General features: G+C 36.8%; 1 protein-coding gene across 4 annotated transcripts in view; it reads right to left on the reverse strand.

Moving 5' to 3' along the window:
- Positions 1 to 16,456, reverse strand: part of Cntln (centlein) — a 240,402-nt gene that overhangs the window by 184,713 nt on the left and 39,233 nt on the right. For all 4 annotated transcript variants that reach the window (XM_034503722.2, XM_076934700.1, XM_076934702.1 and 1 more), the window contains exon 3: positions 2,552 to 2,636. In XM_034503722.2, coding sequence (XP_034359613.1) covers positions 2,552 to 2,636 — 85 coding nt within the window. The remainder of the gene's footprint in view (positions 1 to 2,551; positions 2,637 to 16,456) is intronic.

The following is a 16,456-nucleotide window of genomic DNA, read 5'->3' on the forward strand; positions in this document are numbered from 1 at the left end:
GATGAGTTTTGTACTGCAGCTTGAGTCGTTTCTGCTCCTGGAAGTAATCCTTTGCCTATATTCCTCTAAGTAACCCTGATAAGGCCCATTGGTGACCAACATGAACTTTGGTACTGTCCATATTTTGGTCTGTGATGGGCTGACTATCTGAGGTGAATGAACATGTGATGTTGTGTCTTCCCAGGAAACAAGCTTGTCATACAACAAGACCACAGAAAACCTACAATGTTATAAGCAGTTTGGGCAAGAACTCAGATCAGAATGCTAAACTAAGAAGGACAGTGCTCAGCCGGGCGGTGGTGGCGCACACCTTTAATCCCAGCACTTGGGAGGCAGAGGCAGGTGGATTTCTGAGTTTGAGGCCAGCCTGGTCTACAGAGTGAGTTCCAGGACAGCCAGGGCTACACAGGGAAACCCTGTCTCAGAAAACCAAAAAAAAAAAAAAAAAAAAAAAGAAGGACAGTGCTCATGATATGTCACGAAAACAAGGGCTCGCATTGGAATTTAAACAGAGGGCATCTGTGTTGTATTCTCACAGAGAGTTTAGTTTGTAGTTTGTGTCCTGAAGCTTTGCGAAAAACTGTGTTTAAAGTGGCAGACTAACTAATCTGGTGAAGAACGTTTCAAAGCTGCCCAGCATAGGGGTGGCAGCATGGTTACTGCTATTGCTCATATTCAGGCTTACAGAAAGAACTGAGAACACAAGGATTTGAAGAGTTACAGTTGGCCCACAAAATGAGCATGGTGAAAAAAGGGGCCAAGGAACCTGTGGCAACAGATTCTTTCACACTGCAACTGGACAAGAAGAAAGATGGGCAGCACCCCAGGAATATCTCAGCTCCACCACATGCAGGATGAGGTTGCAGAGGTTTTAACTCATTTAAACAGCATAGATTCAGGATAAGAACCGTGCAGTCATCTGCTTGGACAGGACTGCTGCAGGAACAGTTTCCCTGCGTTACTATCATTTAGGATTCAGAGGCTGCTACATCCATGATACAAGGATTCACAACTATTGCTTAGGCTCAAGACATGTCTAACATTGTTCACAATATTGTTTTGCACATACGTAGAATCCAAGAATCATGGAGTCATACAAGTTCTCGCCCAGATTTTAAAGGAAGGGCTAAGAAGCCAATCTTTGCATAACAATGCCACTATCCCTCTGTAGTGGACTCATTAACTCCTGTGTTTGGATGCTTGGCCCATGGAGTGATACTATTAGGATGTGTGTCCTTGCTGGAATTGGTGTGGCCTTGGTGGAGGCAGTGTGTCACTGTGGGGATGAGCTTTGAAAGCTTCCTTCCAGCTGCCTGAGGATGCCAGGCTTCTCCTGTTTGCCTTCTGAACAAGATGTAGAACTCTCAGCTCCTCCAGTGCCATGCTGGTCTAGAGGATGCCATGCTTCCTGCCATGATGATAACGGACTGAACCTTAGAACCAGTAAGCCAGCCCCATTAAATGTTGTACTTTTTAAGAGTTGTCTTGGTCATGGTGTCTGTTCATAGAGCAGTAAGATACTCTCCAAAGAGCCTGGAAAGAGTAATGCATGACTCTGAGAATAAAACCAAAAACTCAGTGTAGACCTTAAGAAGGTATAGATGCCAGAAATACATACTATCTATCCCGGGATAGCTACATACAGAAAGCCCATGTGGGCTGCAAACGGCAAGGATCCAGAGGTTGACAGGATTGCCCAAGACCCTTGGGGCCCAGGTCATACCATCATGGGCCCGATGGCTAGAACGGAACTCCAGGACTTACTGTTTTTCTACTGATTTTTGTATTGCTGTAGTCACATCACTCCTTTTATACCCGATCCCTGTATTTTGGAATGGGAATGCTTAGTCTGTGCTACTGTATACTTAACGTCTATAATTTTTTTTCTTTCAATTGCTTATTATTTTTTACAGGTGCAAATGATAAGAGTTTAAACTGAGTCTCTCTCAGAAGAGATTTTGAACTCAGAGCCCTGAGCACTGCTAGTACTGAGATTATAGGAACTCTTGGAGATGAACTAGCTATATTTTGTAAAATGAGCTAGAGAGGAGCCACTGGAAACATGGTGCAATGATGGTTTGAATGTGAGGTGAGCCCCCACAAGCTCATTAGATGGAGTTTTGTAGTGTAGGGAGAGCATATATATTGTTGTGGTAATAATATTCTGATTATACAAGTACATGCAAACTATATGTAAATTTTGTTTAATTGTGTGATTTAAGTTATATATAAAAGGTCTGTACCAATTTAATAATGCAAATTTTCAAAAGATAAAATACAATAGTACCAATTATCATGAGACTTTTCTATAACCAAAACCATGTAAAAATGTATATATCAGAAACACATAATGTAGCAAAAATAAAAATACAATAAAACAATGAATAATAAATACTATTTTAAAATAACAGCTTGTTAAGCATTTGAACGAGTTGTATATCTGATAGCTTTAGAAGACAAATAGTAAGGAACAACATGGTGTAACAGTGAAAGATCGGCCACAGGCATTTCAGAACAATGCTTTTACACAGCATTCTTAACACAATACAACCTGCTCCAATTCTTGTATTTTAGCATCTTTGACTTGTAAGATTTCCAGAACTTTTCTGTCTTTGGCTTCAGATTTCTGTTTTTCTCTAGAAACAAAAGAAACACAGTTTATTGTCATCGTGTCTAGGTATTCTATCATTGCTGTTGCTGTGTTGCTGTTTGTTTGCTGGTGCTAAGGATCAAACCTAAGTGCTCGTCCCTGCCAAGCAAGTATCTATCACTGGCCCAGCCAGAGCCGCTCCTATAAATGTCCATATCCTAATAAACATAATTTTAAAGTATAAATAATTAAATTATCGTGTGTCAACAGCTCACTCAGAATTAATCAGAAACCATATGGCAAGTGACAGCAACTTAGCACTGCTGACAACTGGGACAATTTCATTTTCTAGAAACAGTTTAATTTCTACATGTAGATAGATAATAACCAATGTGTAAAACATAATTGAATCTTGATGCTACGTAGTGGACACATCAGCAGGTTGGGACTGCAGCAGGTAGTATTCAATACTGGAGAAGACAACTGCATATTTTTATCTTCAATCTGTGTAACATTTATGCTAATAAGATCAGTTTTACTCATTTATTAAATTCTTTAAAACTAGAAACAAAAATAAATCAATAATCTGAACAAAATTAATGAGGTACCCACCCATGACATTACAGAGAAAATGATGACATTAAAAATATTACATCAGTAAAAACGAAGAATTTTGTTTTATTGGGGAAACTCTTAACGTACTCCTAACATTACAGAAGTTGCAAGCCTAGAATGAAGGAGAAGCATTTTCAAGACAAAATTGCTGAGACTGTTTTATAATTAAATAGGTCTCATAGATGGAGGAATACTTAACAGAATAATTTTTTTAAAAAAAAAGGGGGGGGAGAAAGCCCTGTCTAACACACTAATTTATTGTGTATTAAATCACTATTATTAAGCACTGCCAGTACAGTAATTGACACAGGGATATGAAATACCATAGCAAACAGGTTGTGGGCTATTTCAAGGCTTCTGAGTAGAATGTGTAGACTTTGGTGTTTGGTACAATATTCTGTAGATGAGATAGGTCCATGTGATGTCAGCTGCCACTTAATTTTGAAGTTTTTCTGTTTATACTTTGACCAGATGACACAGGTATTGGAGAAAGTGAGGTGTTGTAATCACCGTTTGGTTTGGTGTTGACATGTATCTTTAATTCTAGTAGTACACTTTTTATGAAATTTTATATATATATAAATATATATATACCTAATTTCATAAAATTTCATAAAATAATTTCATAAAATAATAATTTCATAAAATAATTTCAAGCATCATTTCTTGTTTGCACCATATGTTTGGATCTGCTAACTCGAGAACAATAAGAAATAACGTTGTTTTTGTCTGTTTGAACCACATGAGTCTGTGGTATTTTGTTATAGCTAGACTATAAGACACAAGATTTCAAGTGGTTCTGATACATATTAAATGCTACTTCAATAACAATCATTTACATGGGTATAGAAAGACCAGGTAATATAATACAATTATAAATAATAAATTAAATATATGGCACAAAGTGTAAACTTCAAAATTATACTTTAGTGATATATTTTAATAACTAAGATCTAAAAATTACTATAATTTTGAAATGAAAGAAAATGACAACTCAAGAAATTAATGGAAATTAGTCCAAGAACTTTTCTTGTGGCACAGGATAATGTTTCCAATACAATAAAATGTTCCCAGCAGAGCACTCTGCAATATGTACACAGTACTTGTTACACAGAAATTATAGTCTAAACAAGATTGTTTATAGGAGGATCAACTTATGCAGATAATTCAATTAATACACAGTCTACATATGTACAAGACATTTTAAAAGGATCCAAAGGAAAAAAAAAGCCACTGTCAAGGAGTTGATGATGATCAATGACGGAGACAAACTCCTGTTTAGCTAATTAGAACCACTGATGTGCAATAACGATGTGAGCTAAGAATATCTGCAGACTTCTTTAGGATGACAAATGGAGTGAAGAAAGCCTGTCAGACATGTGCAAGTGTAAAGCTCCAAGCACTTTCCCCAAGAGCACCACCCACAGAAACACTCGCCACTGCTGCACTCAGCCACACGGACTACCATGCTAACCTGCTGCCATTTTTCTAATCTAGAAAAACTGAGAAATGATTCTAAATCATTAAGAAACAAATTTTACTGTTTTATAGACCATGCTATATATTATACAATATGACAGGATCATATTTTCTGGGCTTGAGCCCATTTTTAATGAGATGTCAAAATGAAATATTAGAGTCTAAAAGAAACATTTAACTGTAAATGAGATAATGATATTGGTACGAATTAGAAAACAAAGAAAATTAAAAAGCGAAAGTTACTGAGGTTGATTGTTCTTAATTAACAGATACATAATAATAAAGAACAAAATACAGCTAACCGTACTCTTTTCTCTCATCTGAATGTAGCATCCATCTCTTAAATATATACATTTTATATGTAGTATTGTCTTTCCTTTTCAAAATTTCTAGTAACACTAAAATTCCAAAACATTAAGACTGATAAAAAGGGAAGTTTAGGGAAATGAGACTTAAACTGTTACCAAATTCTTTGTCCTCTCAGCCATGGATGCTCAGCTTTCCAGGACTTGGACATGCAGAATGAGTTGCTGATGTGGAATGTATGAATGAGCTACTAAGAAAAACTGAAAAGTAGCTAGAAAACATCTTACACACAGGTTCTACCCCACAATAAAAATCATTGTTAAATAAAAATGTCCTAATACAAACAAGATGCCTGTTATAATGTGTTGTAGAAAGTTACATTTAATTAATACTAGTTTAGCTTTCATATATAATTTCATTTTATTGAATAACCAAATTTTAGAACATTTGTATTTTAAAAATTAATGTCTAAATTTATGTCTGAAAGCCAGAACTTGGACTGTAAAAATAAGCTTCACACATGAAAAAAAAAAAAACTGATTTGTGTTCTATGCTCAGTCTAGTGGGTCCAGAGAAGAAAACAAAATAAAATCAGTCTAAAATACCTGATTCTTTCAATGATATTAAAAATAATTGATGAATATTTAACTAAATAATAACTTACTTTATATTTAAATAAAGAAAACTTTACATTTAAAATATTACTAAATAAATAATATAGCAAATACTCTTATTTACTAAATTCACTTCTAAAATTGAAGCTTCTAACATTTTGTTTTGTAATTATAAATTAAATGATTGTTTTTTGGCTTTTGTATACTTCTCTATTACCTAAATGTCCAGGTATTTCTGCACACTCAACTTATTACATATAGCATTTGTAAAAAAAGGACACAAGATTATTTATTATATGACTTCAATACTTGTGCAAATATTCCTCACTCAGACCTAGAAGTATCTTACAATGTTCAAAAATATCAGTGCTTCAGAACAGGCTGTTTTAACATCTGCACATCACCAGGGTTGCCCCCAAGGACTTTTAAATGATGCCTGCCTGTGCTGAATAAAGTGCTAGCTTGCACCTTGCATTTTGTACTATGTCCTGAGCAGCCATCCAGTTGGTACAACACCAGCTGAATTCCCACAGGCCACCGTTCACTCAGGCTTGACTGCAATTATCATGTCAATATTTTGTGCTAATATGCAGATATGCACACATGCAAACTACATAATACTTTTTCTTTTCCATGGACTGTTAAATTATGTTCAATATTCAGAGAATTTTTAATGAAATGAAAATAAACTTTCATTTAAAAAGGACAATCATGATTACTTTTCTTTAAAAACAAAATGTGTGCTTTTATATAACCTTCTGCCATGTTTAAAATGGTTAGAATTTTGAAATAGCTAGTCTATACCATATCCTCACAGCTCTCTAATTTAAAGGTCTTCATAAAAGTTAAAAGATGTTGTTAAGCTTCTTGCATCTATTGTGAAAGTTCAAATGCATTTTTCACACTTTATTGCATGTTCTTTCACCTTGAACACTAGTGTTTCTAATTAAACATCTCCCTGCTAGCTCCATGACCATCCATCCATATCTCTGCCTTCATAGCTGTGGCAACAGAAAAAGGGCTCAGCAAAAATACACACATGCCCTGAGATGAAGAACCTAGGCAGCCACATTGCCAGATGGCAGGATTCTGGCAGCTACACTTCTGGGGTCTCCAGCCAGCCACGCTACAACCATGCTCCAAAATGCAACCTCTTTGCAGGCTGTGTGGGCCTAATACACATGGGAAAGCACACAGCCATAGAGCAGCTGTGCAGCCCATGTGTTTAGGGGTGGAATGGAGCAGAAGAGAGTTTTTCTGAGTGATGAGAACATGGTATAACCTGATTATGGCAGCAGTCCACTCTCAGAGCTCCTCTGCTTTTAACTCCAAGCATAAAAATGGAAGATGATCTCTCATTTTTCTATATTTAAGTCTTTAAATACATATCTCAAGGTTACAGCATATGTATCCTAAATAAACATATCAATTAAAACTAAAAATTACCTTATTGATTGCAGAACCTCTTAGGATTACTGATTTTTAGGGTAGAGTTTTATTTCCAGACCCAATAAAGAAGACAGAGAGGTTGAAAATAGGAGAGTTCAAAAATATTAGCACTCATAGCACCCCCCGAAGAGAAACAAACAAAAGAAAACAAACAGTATCTTTAATATTTGCACAAAAACACATCAGAAAAAGAAAGAAACAAATAGGAAAATAAAACAATTTCTGCTTAGGCTTAATTTGAAACATATATACATGAAAAATAAAACCTGGGATTCATCACTTTTTTAATTTGAGTACAATATACATCAATTTAATCCTGGTGAATGCAAGTAATATAATATTTAAGAACAATAACAACATCATATATGATGTTAAGAATAAATCCTGCAAGCCTATTATACAGAAGATATTAATTGCTTTTTCTCTAGATTCTATATAAACAAACTGAAAATGAACTTAAACTGTAACACAAGATAATAATGATAATAAATGTACTATTTGCTAGGCACTATCATAACTCCTATACATGCATTTGTATCAAAACCATGCTTTATTTATTTTACTAAAACACACTAAGGCATTAAAAATGAATGTTTTGACTAAGTGATACAATTAGCCAACCAAGTTTTAAAACCAAATGGCCAGGGGCACAGCCAGCACTCATAACCACTGGTTATTAGGCATAACTTATTTTCAGATAATAAGAACAAATTACAATAAGTGATGTGGATTTTTTTCTGATCTTTATAACTGTAAAATTGGATCTTAGATTTTTCTCATTCATAAAGACAGCAAAATATCCACATTCTGGCTCTGTTTTCCTTCTAAAGCACTCTCTCTGGGGAGAGGGCCAGCACTGCCTCGCCTCGGAAGCTCCTTTAACAAGGAGGTGCCAACCCCACCCTAAGAATTGGAAAGGTCACAATTTCTTAGCAAGCTATGGGTGAATCAAAACAGAAGAATATCATAAACAAATCTACAAATCAGTGAGTGCAATATCCACGTACAGAAACCTCTTACCCACTCATTTTAAAGTGAAAACAGCCCTCCCTACATCACCCTGAACCAAAGTTCTACCATTTATAAGAACTTTTTAGTAGGGCTGTTGTTTTTCAGAACCATCAGTGGACAAGACCTTAATTAAATTCTTTACGTGTGTCTTCTCTACTCCCCTTCTAAAAGTCCTTTTGACACTCATTTGCATTTGAAGAGAGCATACATGGGCCATGGCATGTGTGGGACCACAGAGCAACATGCATAAGAATTGGTTCTCTCCTCCCATTATGTGGGTTCTGGATTCACAGCACGTGCTATCGTGCTGCCAGAACATAGAAATCTTCTTAAAATATGTGGAAACAAGCCTAGGAAGTTTTAAGAAAGCCAAAGAAATACACAGGAATTTCAATTCCTGTGTAAATGTGTAGATAAATACGACTACAATATGACTAGAGAGCCTGTGCTCCTAAACACTGACATTATATCTACTGTCAGCTTTTAAATTCCTTATGATAAATATTTAATCTTCCTTAGGCCTCCAGAATTCTGATTCTACGAGGAGCTACATAATAGAGAAAGTACTCCTGAAATTAACAAGCACTGTAAGCTGAACAGTATTGACAGAGGACACATACATTGGAATGCAAGAGAAGCATTCCATTTTTCCAGAACCAACTTCCTCCACATCTCTCTCCACATGCAACTTGTAAAATGCTTTGCACATACTAAACATTACATAAAACTTCTGGGTAAGTTTAAAGTTTTAGTTAAGTACTATAAGGTACAGAGACTGCACTATAATCAAAACTTCCTAAGAGCATAGAAGTTTCAGGAAACCTCAAGACAGTCATAGCAAGGAAAATAATATTTTTGCAGAGAGGGTAAGAGTGACAAAAAGAATTAAAGCTTCATTAAGAAACAGAGGGCACAGGACTTTCCTTATTTTTATACTGTGACCTGGAATTGTAAGCCACAAGATCCTTTTCCTCTCCTAAGTTGCTTCTAGTCATGCTGTTTATTAAAGCATCAAAAATGAAACTAGACCACTGGCCTGCCGATGAAGGCCAAATACCCTTCACTTCCAGCAATACTATGGGTCAAAATTATGACAAGGCATAGCTATGGTCCCTTCCCAAGTCACTGTGACTTCTCCAATAGCTTTAGTGCACAGTGATAAAATCCAATTTTCTTAATACATCACAAAACATATTTTAGTTAAAGATTGAATAAAATTGTGGCAAAACAAAATAAAGCAAATGCAAAGTTTATCTTCTAAAAACTGAAGATATTCTGTTTAACTTATTTTTCTGAAGTCTACTTATAAAAGGTTTAAAAATATCTAAATTTAAACCACTCACTTGGCTTCTCTTTTTTTCCTCACTTACTAGTTAGCATTTGGGCAAAAACTCACTCTGCTCTTAGGTTAAGAACAAGTATTCTTAATCTCCATTGCAGTGTTTGAAATCACAGCTCCACCATTAGCTTCTTAAGCTAATGCAAGTTGTTTGACCATTCTGCATTTCAGTCACTACATCTGTAAAAATAGAAATAAAGGGGCCTACTCCAAGACTATTGAAATAATTCACTCAGTATATGAGAAAAACTAAGAACTACATATTGCACATAAAAAACACTTGATAAATATAAGCTATTAACATTGTGGTTTTTCTTGATAAGTGTTAATTATGAACGTGACACATCCTAGAATCACCAAGGAAGGGAACCCTCAACTGAAGAACTAACTGCATGAATCTGATTAGCCTGTGGGAACATCTGTGAGAAACTGTCTTGACTGACAAAGAAGGGCCTAGCTCACTGTGGAAGGCCCTGTCTTGAGGCAGATGGGCCTGGGCCACATAAGAAAGCATGAACAAGTGAACAAGCTGATAAGTGGCATTCTTCTGTGGTTTCTGCTTTAATTCTTGATTGAGTTCATGCCTTGACTTTCCTCATTTATATACTGTGATCTGAAAATGTAAGCAAAAAGAACCTTTTCCTCTCCTAAGTGGCTTCAAGTCAAAAATAAAACTAGACCACAGTTTTTCTATAATGAATTAAATTAAGATCATATGAAGTTCCAAATATAACCTTATAATATGCTATAATTATATTTCAGTAAAGTTGAAAATAACTTCCTGTCAAATGTAGCATTAAAAAAGTAATTTTGTTCACAGTACTGTTAAGTACAGTTGAATAGACAGATTAAAAACAGATCAATAGCAACTCTTTAATTCACTACCAGACAGTGACTGATGAAAAATAAACCATTAATACAAATAGGTTTCAATCATATTGCCTTATACATGAAATATATAAGTGAAAAATGTCACTTTCTGCTTATGTCTGTGATCTTGCACAGCAGTGCATTTCTTCATTTTATTCCATTTAATGTTTCAGTGTTTGCTCACTATTACTTTATATTCCAGATTATTTATAAACATATTACATAAACTTATTTACTTAATTTTTTCATTAAAGCTCTTCTATAGGAAATTTATATCAACAAAATATGTTTTTATATTGCCACTACTACACTTTTATACATGAGTATGTGTATGTGTGTGCATGTCCTACATGTACCTCCTTGTACATACATATGTGTGAACACAAGTACATGTCTACATGTGTGCACATGCACATAGGGGCCAGAGATCAACATAGGCTGTTGTTCTCCGTTGTTGCTCATCTTATGTTTTGTATCCCTGACTCTCACTGAACCTGGAGCTCACTGATTTGGATATGCTCAAGATTTGCTTCCATCTTTCTCCAGTGCTTCTGGAGTTGCAAAGTGTACCATTGGTGTTTACATGAGTGGGCTCCAACTCAGGTACCCCCAAACACAATGACTTTTACCAACTGAGCCAATTTTCCAACCCCTAGGTCAGTTTCTTAGAAAACTCTGGTAGTCAAACTGGATCCTCTAATTTAAAACACAGGTTAGGACCTCAGTCACTCCAGCTCCCATATATTACTAGAATAGGGAAGAACACTGTTAGAAATAGCTGTTAGTTATTCCATCCAAACTATGGCACTAGCAGTACTATATCAAAGATATCATGGCACTCTAGAATAATTTAAATGACTGTGGAATACCCAGCAACCTTGACATCTGTAAAGATTGCATAAAGTAGTAGGTGGACCAAGTACAAACTTTGAATAATAGACCAAAATATATTCCCTTTGTGGTAGTGTATCATGAAATGGGGGACCTAGAAGAGCTGTTATGAAAAGTAAAAAGCTAAAACAAATAAAAAGCAAATGTAAGAATATTGATGGCCATGTGATCCACAGATTGACAAACATAAGAGTATTAGTGAGCATGTGATCCATAGATTGACAAACATAAGAATATCAGTGGTCATGTGACCCATAAATTGACAAAAGTAACAATATTAGTGATCAGGTGATTCCATAGATTGAGAATTTATTCAGTATCCAACAAGTTCACATATCTTATTAGGAAATGGTTATGTTAACAATAAATAAATGTATTTTTATTTTAGTTCACATATATATTCTTGATGGCCACTATGTTATTAGGACATAAATACTTAATGCAACTGTGAAATATTTGGATTTTTTACTTGAGCCATCATAAAAAATTACTAACATGCTAAGACCATGATGAACTCTGAACATTTGAAGTGTTTGAGTTAGTCTGTAAGAGTATTGAGGGAACACTGTGAAAGAGAGAATAGAAAGATTGTAAGAGCCCGAGGATCAGGGACTTTGCTGTGAGATTATGTCTCCTAGTAATATCAGATGCTACCAGAATAAAGGCTCACCAGCATGAACACCAAACATGAGCTGAACAAGGATGCCACCAATGGGCATGCCAAAGTGGATGGGGAAAAGCTCATGAGGCCTACTCCACACAAACTACTACAGGCAACCAAAGAAAGCTAGGATCCCAGAGAAATAATCTTCCCCAAGGAAAAGCACACCAATTGGTTGTTCAAACTAAATCATAAGCCCTGAAAACATAATATAAGTAACACTATATGGACTGATCAGATATAATAGGAATATAGATGTGTACACATATACATATATGCATGTAATAACGATTAATGAAAAAAGACCATGAATTTGAAGGCAAGCAGGAGGGGTATATGGGAGGGCTTAGAGGAAATAAAGGGAAGGGAAAATTAATCACATTGTAATCAAGATACAATTTCAAAAATAAACAAAAAGAAAATATCTATTGTTTAATAGCTAAGATTTATGACAATTGAATAGTTAGTAATTGCAACATTTAAATGGTCATCTTTACTAAAATCTAAATGTTCTCAATTTAATTCTATCCATTATCACTATAATTGAGCATGACTGCTTCTTGTACCAACATCATTATTCCACCAGGCACATGCCTTTTTCAAGTATAAAATCCAAAGTGTACAAGAACATAAGTCCCTTATTAAGAAAAAAAAACACATAATCTTAAGGTTAAACAAAAATGTTAGGGAAAAATTTTCTCTTACCTATTATGAATTTCAAGTATGCTAGAATGGTGTTTGAGTTGTTCATGGATATCTGACTAAAGGAAAGGTTCTAATTTGCAAGAAATTAAAGGCTTTGAAAACATTACAAATTTTGCTTGAACTGAAAACTGCTCCATCTTCTTGTTGAATTAAACTTTTTAAAAAAATGAAGTAAAACCTGAAGCATCATTAGGTGTGAGCACATCACCTTTATCAGATAACTTCATTATGAGAGATGTGTTTGAACTCTGACTATAACAACAACAACACAAATGAGTCGAACTTCTGGGGCTTCAGAGATGGCTCAGTGGTAAAAGTGCTGTCATGCAATCATAAGGGCCTGAGTTTGAATCCCAGAACCCATATAAAAAGCATAGCATGAACTACCTCTATCTAGTGAATCCATATATCTTAGAGAAAAACCTACCACCAGAACTTTATTCAATCAGCATTACTCCTAACTGCATTCTAAATACTTATTCTTATATCCACAGTTAAGTGTAGCTCTGGCAACATATGAAAGAAACTTCTCTTTGCAACAGACAGAGATCATTATAGAAAACGACAACTGGTCAAAATTTAGAGAACAAGTATCTTGGAGTACCCAGCCCCAGTCATTACATCTACAATACAACTCTTGCACCTAAAGCTCACAGAATACCACAGAAAGGGGACAGGTGGATTTTAAGGCCAAGGGACCAGGAAATCTACTGTGAAGGTGTAACTTGTAGAAAAGGAAAGATTCACCAAGTATACCTTAGTAATAAGGCTACCTGAACACCTGAAAAACACAGGCATGTTAACTTGAAAAGGGGAAATCTCACAGGGCTCTATCCACAGGCAAAAACTACTAGAAACTACCATGAAGAGAAGAGAAATCATCTCCTAGGATGACCTCCCTAGCTGTTATTCAATACCAAGTGGTCAGCCCTGAAATCATATATCCAAGGAGCATTAAATGGACTCAACAAGTTGTATTTATATCTCTATACAAACACACACACAAACACACCAGTATATCAGTATAGTCGGTAACAATAGCAATTAAAGAAAAAAATAACCACTATTTGAGAAGGAAAAAGGATAGTATGAGAGAAATTTGAGGAAGTAAAGGAATTGAGAAAAATCATGTGGTTTTAATTATTAATTCTTTTAATAAAATAACAGCTGAGTGCATTGGCATGCCACTGCCAGCACTGCAACCCAGAGGACTGGGAAGGAGGGCAAAGTCAACAGAAGGATCCTCTAGGACTCCCACCTTCCTTACATAGGCACTTTCTGAACTACAAACATAAGGGAAGAACCAGAGCTCAGGATCTCCAGTAAACACAGGCTGGAGTCAAGAAGACTGCTGGACGCTGAATGGCAAGGTACTGAGAGATGGATCCCTACCAAGCAGGTCAGAAATCAGCACAGGTCCCTTTCTATTCACCTACTGATGAATCCATGTCTGACTGAAAAGCGCTCAGGTACAGAAGAGTCACTGGAAAGCACTAAACTGAATAAGTTCTGAAGGTAACAGAAGGTTGGAAATAATGTGTGTTTCTGTCATTCAGAGGAAACTCCTCATAGACTTCAGAGCATTAAGTGGAGTCCTCAGACAAGGCAGGCTTCACAAATCAAACTAAATGGTTCCTAGAGAAGAAAAGTTTCTCAGGCTAGACCCACTTTTAAGGAAAAGACTAAAACTAGATCTCATAAATCAAGCGGATTCATAAATAACTGAACACAAAAACAAATTCAATCTGTCTACATTATAGTTACGTTCTTTTTAATTTTCCTTCCTCCTTTTTCCTTCCTTCTTCCTCTTCTTCCCTCTACCCCTCCTCTTCCTCTTCTTCCTCCTCCTCTTCCTTTTCCTCCTCCTCCTCCTCCTCCTCCTCCTCCTCCTCCTCCTCCTCCTCCTCCTCCTCCTCCTCCTCCTCCTCTTTCTTTGGTGCTATGAACACAGGGCCTCATATATGCTAAGCATATACTCTATCACTGAGCTATGTACCCAATTCCTCAAAATTCTTTAAAGGAATGAAACAAAAATCTGACAATGAATAAGACAAAATCTATACTGTCCAACATCCAATCCAAAATTACCAAACATGAAAAGTAGAGACGTATGATCCAGCCAGACAAGGTGGCACATATTATAATCTTACTGCTTTGGAGGTGGCTGGAAACAAGCAACTTAGAAGGTCATCCTTGGTTACATGAAGAGTTTAACTATCCTGGGCTAGGGGCAGGACTCGTTTTAAACATATGATTTATACTCTCTGGAGAAACACTGACAGATCAAATAATGGATCAAGGAAATAAAAACAGCAAATTAAACAACAGAGAAAAATTACCAGTAAACTTAAAATCGTTCAAAATATAATAAAATATTTGCTTACAATTGCTTAACAGCCTACAGCTGAAATACTGAGTTTCATAAGTATCTTGGTACTTGGTACAGATAAAAATATATAAATATTGTGTTCACCTGGACTATTTGCAAGTCTCACTAGAGAAACAAGTCATTTAAAAACAATGTCCAGAGAGGTTGAAGCTCGGTGGTAAGCAGCTCGCCATGTGTAAAATGCTCCATAGCAACATAACATAACACACACACACACTTATTATAATCTACAGACACAGGTAATATGGATATAAGGAACACAATTTTTAAGCAATACGACCTTTGCTTTAAAATCACCATGAGAGCCAGGGTGCACCCACCAGCTGCTTGTGGTCACAGCTGGGCACCACTATGATGAACAGATAGATATGTAACAAAGAAGTGGGAAAAATAGAAAAACCTAACAGTGTGTGCTCTGTGGATAGAGATGCTCCGTGGATAGAGACATGATAGCAGTGAGAAGTCTGAGAGACCTGAGGTAGACAGTGGAACATATAGTTACCCATTATGAGGTTGGGGATATGCAGCAGCCAGGGACTTACATAGAGGCAGACTCAGACCCAAACATGCCACCCAGCCCTGAGATCACCCAGGATCAGCAACAATGCAGGACCAAGACAAGGAACAGTTCACTTTATGGATTGAACCTCCTCAAAGGATTACCATGGTCTAGAGATGCCACTGGAGACCGACCATGTTGGCTTATACAGTCCATAGTGCAGCCCCAGGTTGTGATGTAAGCCCAAAATCCATGTGGTCTATGCCATGGATTGAAGCCCCAGTGATGTCATTGGACTTTGCTGTCTTCAGGGGCCCAGTTGATATAAATGGCCTGAGTAGACACTTGAGGCCATGTTGAGGCCTGCTCCATGCTGTCACTGAGAACCATGAGTGGGTCAGTGGTCTGATATGTCAGGTGCTGTCACCAGTGTTACCATCCAAAGCTGTGCACATATCTGTGATGGATGCTGCCACCTGAAGCTATAAAAGCCATGCTGCAGGCCAGGGGCCTTATCAACACGAGTGACCTGTGGAGCGGTCTGATGGCATGCTGACGCTGTGATCCATGCAGCCTCTAAGGACCATGTGTGACACCATGGTGCTGAGGCTCCCAGGGACTGTGTTGAGTCTGTGGTCCCTGTTACCACCTGAGGTCATGTGGATGCCTATGGTCCATGCTACTGTCTCAACCCACATTGATGTCCCTGGGTTGTGCAGCCACCAGGGACCATATTGATGTGAGTAGCCTGCATTGCCACCTGAGGCCATGTTAAGGACCTTGTCTAAGTCTGTGGTCCTTGATCATAATCTGTGCTGTGGCCAGAAATATTGTGGATGCCCATGATCAGTTCTCCCACTGACTGTGAAGAGTAAGGAGGTTACTTTTGCTGTGATAACAATAACTGCAGATGCACAGATAAGAGGAAGGTACATAGACAGCCTAGAGAGAAAGCCTTCCAAGAGAACTCTTAATAAATGTGATGGGGATGCTGAAGTGTAGTTCACCACAACTGATAGCTGGGGTGCAAACAGGGAA

The sequence above is a fragment of the Arvicanthis niloticus genome, chromosome 5 (assembly GCF_011762505.2).
Source record: "Arvicanthis niloticus isolate mArvNil1 chromosome 5, mArvNil1.pat.X, whole genome shotgun sequence".
Lineage (NCBI taxonomy): Eukaryota > Metazoa > Chordata > Mammalia > Rodentia > Muridae > Arvicanthis > Arvicanthis niloticus.